This window comes from Artemia franciscana, chromosome 2 (genome assembly GCF_032884065.1).
Source record: "Artemia franciscana chromosome 2, ASM3288406v1, whole genome shotgun sequence".
Classification (NCBI taxonomy): domain Eukaryota; kingdom Metazoa; phylum Arthropoda; class Branchiopoda; order Anostraca; family Artemiidae; genus Artemia; species Artemia franciscana.
Window position 1 is genome coordinate 37,442,601 of NC_088864.1, and position 6,000 is coordinate 37,448,600.

The 6,000-nt window shown below is 33.6% G+C and overlaps 1 protein-coding gene across 1 annotated transcript in view; it reads left to right on the forward strand.

Annotated features, from left to right (window-relative positions):
• Nucleotides 1-6,000, forward strand: part of LOC136041136 (cytoskeleton-associated protein 5-like) — a gene marked incomplete in the record, with an annotated part of 192,220 nt that overhangs the window by 169,875 nt on the left and 16,345 nt on the right. The window contains 2 exon segments of the mRNA XM_065725677.1: nt 2,143-2,367; nt 5,624-5,749. Coding sequence (XP_065581749.1) covers nt 2,143-2,367; nt 5,624-5,749 — 351 coding nt within the window.

Consider the following 6,000-nt stretch of genomic DNA (forward strand, 5'->3'; position numbering starts at 1 on the left):
TTTCCCTCTGCTTCCCATGTTTTACGCTAAAATTTGGATTTTTCCAAAAATGCTTCTAAGAGAAATGCTCTTATAGAAGAACAGTGTGATTAAAAGTGCTTTCTTTGTACAATGCCTTGATAATTGAACAGTTAATTGATTTGTATTTGGTTTAAACAATAAGACTTGCAGTTTGCGTTTTGGAACGTAATCTGTGAATAAAACATCTACAATTACCAACTGGCTGTATTTTCTGCGTCCTAAAATGCTTTCAGTTAACTTATAATTAAACTTCGGTGCACATAGTAAGGGGCCGATGGGGCAAAAACCTTCCTTATATATAAAATAGTTTCTGTTCGTTTTTATTTTTAATATCGCTTTTTGCCTTCATTCGAAAAACTTTTTTTTAATTCTTTTTTTTTATTTATACAAGAAACAACTGAGATTGAAATCAATCTCTTGAAAATACAAAGATCTTCCCCGACGTATCAGAAGCAGAGTATATCATTTTCAAAATTCCCATTATTTAGTGCTATTAGCATTTGGGATTAGAATTCCCTCTGGAAGAAATACCGAGTTCAAGAATAAACAAGATTGAATAAACAGCTTGCCTCATCAAGAGAGGGCATCCACATAGATCAATAAAAGATTGTGAGCGACAAACAATTAGTTAATTAGGTTAAAGCTAGGTTTTATTTTATTAAAACTTGGAAAAGTTTAAATTCTCTTTTCTTTCCTTTTGCATATCCATACATTTCTGCCTTATACAAGCTAGTAGCAGAATTAAGATGCCTGAAACCGAATTAATGGCGGATTGGTTTTTTTCCTAATGCTTGGACCCTGAGGAATCAGGTGGAAAGGAAACCTCAAATTTATATCAAATAAAATTAGAACAAGGAAAAAAATCAATAACAATTCGGGTATTAGTCTTATTTTACTATTATGTGAGGCTCCATTCGAAATCACCAGGCTATGTCATTAAGAGGTATACTTGAGAGAATATTAATTGTCTCCCTTGTACACAAGCATTAAGAAACTCCATTTTCTTCTTTTGTAAAAGAAAATACATTTCTATTTAAGCAGCTTCAGCTTCCTTGCTGTGATTGATAGTTTTATACGGAAATGATAGCATGTAACAAAAATTAGGTATAAATCTTGGGACTATCGGGACAGAAGCATTTTGATACTTTGACTTTTTCTGCGCAATTGTTTTGGTGACTTGCTATAAAAGGGAAAACTAGGATTTCTTGAAAACTGGATTAATTTAGAGACAACTTTCGGGATAAGTATGATAGAGTAATCATTTAAGCCTGATGAAAATTTGTTGATGAAGAATTGCACTTTAAACCAGATTAGACTAACTGGGAACGTTTAAACACTCATAACAATGACATGCATCGAGAAAAATATCAAGAAACAACATGATATTAGCCTCAAGAAATAGATTATCTGTTTAATTTCTAAGCGTTTTTAGTACTCGACTTCAGGATCCTATCAATGATAAAGAATATTTTTTTCAATAAAAGTGCCTAAATACTGCTTGAAATAATCCTATCTCTACTGTTGTACCATTATTGGTCGTATCTTGCTGATGACTCATTTAATAAGAAATGACCATTTAGCTGTTTTTATTTATGAACAGTTTTTAGGTCCGCTATTTTCTTTATGGAAAACTATCTTGCATCTGCTGCTGTGCTATCTTCTGAGATTAGCTCAAAGGATTCTTCCATAAACAAATAGACAAAAAATTACTTTTTAGTTTTCTGTTTTGGCCCCTCCTTCCCTGGGTAGGGCTGTTATACATATCCAATTGATATTATGCTGTTTTTCTTTGATATGGGCAATCTTGCATGTGTGTAACATCATTCAGTTGCATTGTATTCTTGACTCAATACTGATTTTTTTTTTTTTTTAGGGGGGGGGGGGGGGTCCTCTACTATTAGAACTGCTTAACAGTTTATGATGCTTCATGTTTTATTTATAAACTATTTATTTCTGGATCCTGACATTTGCCTACAAGTAAGATGTGCATAGACTAATTTTAGTGGAAAGTATTGGTAATACAAACAATCCATCTTTTATATTTTAATTGCCGTACTTTTTTTACGTCTCAAACTAGTGGAAAATTAAACGTAGTTATTCGTCTCTGTATTTTTTTTATAGCCTGCCTCGAAAAACACTATAGTTGGTTTGCTCGATAAAACGCGTCCAAACCTCCCAGTCAAACCCCAGCCGCCACCTCCCACTTCTAGTGGTTTTGCCACGACAGCAAGACCCAAATCAGCTAATCCGAAGCTAGTTCTACCTATTATAGATGATGATAATGCTGCTACTGTAAGAGGCCACGAAAAGAAGCCAGCATCTGCTAGGGTCCCGTCAAAATCAAGGGTAAGTCTTGACATCTTTTGTTACTCATGTCGTGTCTGCTAAGTTAAAAAGTCCTTTTATTATTGAAGTGACACAAAATATATTGAACATATTAGGATTGAGATTGTATGAGCCATGTGTATTTGGAGACAATTAGGGTAGACTGAGTGGAAAAACTACTTCGTTGGTATATTTTAGTTGAATATCAAACAGGTCATGGTAACGAACTGTAGTAAGGAGTGACCCGGCTCAATAGTAACCGAAACTCTATCAAAATGGAATTTTGGTACCAATAGTTACATCAAAAGAATCGCATTTTAATGCTGATTTTAAATATATAAGTTTCGTCAAGATCAGTTATGCCCATCAAAAGTTACGAATTTTAGTTACCTCATTTTAGAAAATAGGGGGAAACACCCCCTAAAAGTCATACAATCTTAACGAAAATCACACCATCAGATTCAGCGTATCAGAGAACCTTATTGTAGAAGTTTCTAGCTCCTATCTACAAAAATGTGGAATTTCGCATTTTTTGCCAGAAGACAGATCACAGATGCGTGTTTGTTTTTTTTTGTTTTTTTTTTTATGGTTGTTTTTTTTCCAGGGGTTACGGGGGAGGATATTTCCATGGAGAAACTTCTCATGGGGGAAGAGAAATTCAATGAAAAGGACTTAGGATTTTCTAGCATCATTTGAAAAAACAATGAAAAAATAAATATGAAAAGTTTTTTCTACTGAAAGTAAGGAGCAACATTAAAACTTAAAACGAACAAAAATTATTACTCATATGAGGGGTTTACCTCCTCGTTATACCTCACTCTTTACGCTAAAGTGTTTTTAGTAATTTCAACTATTTATTCTACGGCCTTTGTGATTCAGAGGTCATTCTTAAGGAATTGGGACAAAATCTAAGCTTTAGTGTAAAGAGCGAGGTATCGACGAGGGTTGAACCCCCTCATATACGCAATAAAAACATACGAATATAGAAGTTCGGTACGTAAGTTAATTCGTAAGTTACGTATATCTTTTGCTAATAAAAACATTCGTATAAAATTAAAAGTTCTAGTTGCCTTTCTAAGTAACCAAAAAACCCGAGGGCAACTAGGCCTCCTCCCCCACTCCTTTTTTCTCGAAATCATTCGATCAAAACTATGAGAAAGCAAAAACGTTAATTCAAAAACGTCCTGAATTAAATAAAAAAAAAACAAGTTTTTTTTAAATGAAAGTAAGGAGGAACATCAAAACTTATAACGAACAGAAATTACTCCGTATATGAAAGGGGCTTTTCCTCCTCAACGCCCCGCTCTTTACGCTAAAGTTTCTTACTGTTTTAAAATAGAGTTAAGAGAAAGAGTCAAATTTTAGCGGAAAGAGCGAGGCGTTGAGGAGGAAAAGCCCCTTTCATACACGGAGTAATTTCTGTTCGTTTTAAGTTTTAATGTTGCTCCTTACTTTCTTTTAAAAAACTTGTTTTTTTTATTTAATGTATACAGGTTGGTAATTTGATTAAGCTAGGATAGATGTTTAAAAGAATTGGTTCTGCCCGGCCTACATTCGATAATTCTCTGTCGTAGTTTCCATAATTTTGTTTCTAAAGTGTTACATTTTAATCATATTGTGGCATTTTTCTTTAGAATTAATCATATTCCACTTCTTGGGTGTGTTCCGAATAATTAACAAGTACGATTGTATAAAGTGACAAAAAACTATGGGGATCCAACTTCTGGATTGAATAGGTTAGAGGTTCTGCTTTGGATTTTTTTTTTTTTTTTTTTTTTTTTTTTTTTTTTTTTTTTTTTTTTTTTTTTTTTTTTTTTTTTTACATGAACCAATTAAAGAGTCCAGCATATCAAATTCCTACTGAGAGTCCTCTGATGAACTTGGTGGCCCGAAACTCCATTCTTGGGAGATTTTCTTTTAGATAAGAAGCAGAATAGACTTATGTTTTAGCCATGTAACATTTTAAGCCTATCCCCTGGCTAAATTCAATTCCAAACTGGAAAATAAATCAGAATTCTACTAAGCTTTTCTGGATAAAAAAAAGTAATACATTGAAGTCATACGGCTCTTTACTTTAGCAACACACACGCTGCCTCTAAAATATCTGGGCCAGTTGGAATAAAAGAATAGCCGAAATAAAAGATAAAAGAAAAATTAAATCTATTCTTCACGCTATGTTTATTTGACGAGCCTATTAGTAAGGTGATGACAATACGTGCTAAATATTTCATTTGTTCATATATCTTGAATAACAAAAACGAAGGAGTATGCTCAGATGATTTTGAAGTCTTTGACATCATGAAGCCACTGTTCAAGATCTCTTCTGCTGTAGTTTGAGTCAAAGAGACATTTTCTTCTTTTTTATGCAGTTGATTATATGCAAGATTTTATTTCATAAAGTAAGAAAGATAGGTGTTTTTCTGTAAATAACGATTTGGTAGCTTCGTCACCCTTAGTCACAGGCAAGACCGTATCCAAGGGGAGGGAGTTAGGGGTTTGAACACCTCTCCCCTCCCGTAATGTTTGTGGGACTCGTAAAAATGTAACGAAAATGAATATAAACCAATTTTTGATTTGTTTTCTAAAGTTGATTTTTGTACCCCCCCCCCCTACCGAACAAAATCTTGGATACGTCCCTGGTAATAGGTGAATGGATAACCAGCTCAGGTTTTGCTTTGGTTTTAATTTTAACAAGTATTCAAAAATTTTATTTTTTATTTTATTTTTCTTTACCCAAAAATGTTTAGTGTTACTTTAGTGATAGGTATCCATGGTGGTGCCATGGTGTTTTCTCTCTGTGTTAATGCTACGATGAAACTTGCCCTGTTAGTAATTTAATTTCCCATTCTAAATTGTCGATAGCGTAATGAACAATGTTGAGTAGTCAAAGCAAAGTTAACTAAATTGTCTGCTTTTATTGAAGGACATCATATTTTACAAACGGAAACTGAGGCATCAATTCACGAAAATGTAGAGAGGGGGCTCATTTTGACTTTTCAAGATCCTAGTCTCTCTCAGTTGTTCTTTTTTTTCTTCTTCTTTTTTTTTGTGAAATGCCCCAAAAAATATTTTCCAAGATCTATAGGGGTAGGGGGTAGTTGCACCGAAAAATGTTGTTAAAATGCTGTGTGATTTTAAAAGTATTTTATTTTGTATACTGTAAATATTTTTTTTTCACATAGTCGAAATTCTTTGTGGATTCCAGTTTTGTATACTGACCTGCATAAATGTCACTTTCACGATTTTATGCCTATAACCTCTTTGTATCTCATTTCAGTTACCTTCTGCAAATGCAAAGAGCATTCCTGGTCGGACGAAAAAAGATGAGGACATCGACATTTCTCCTTTGTTACAACACAACAGTCTTAAAAGTCAAAGAATAAATGACGAAATGAAATTGAAGGTTAGCTCTTATTAACTTTCTTTAAATTCGGAATATTGACCTATTAGAACTGCTATTCGCCTGCTTATTAACGTAAAATATGCATTTTTTGTCCTTCGAGACCTGGTGAACTGTAATTTGTTGAATATGGAAAAAAGTTAAAAGGAAAATTGATCGTCCCTTAAATTATGCGAGGTGGTGTGTGCACTGCACATTGTGCCTGCACACAAAGGAATAGAAGGGAATTGCCACACCCCATATATTATTATTAG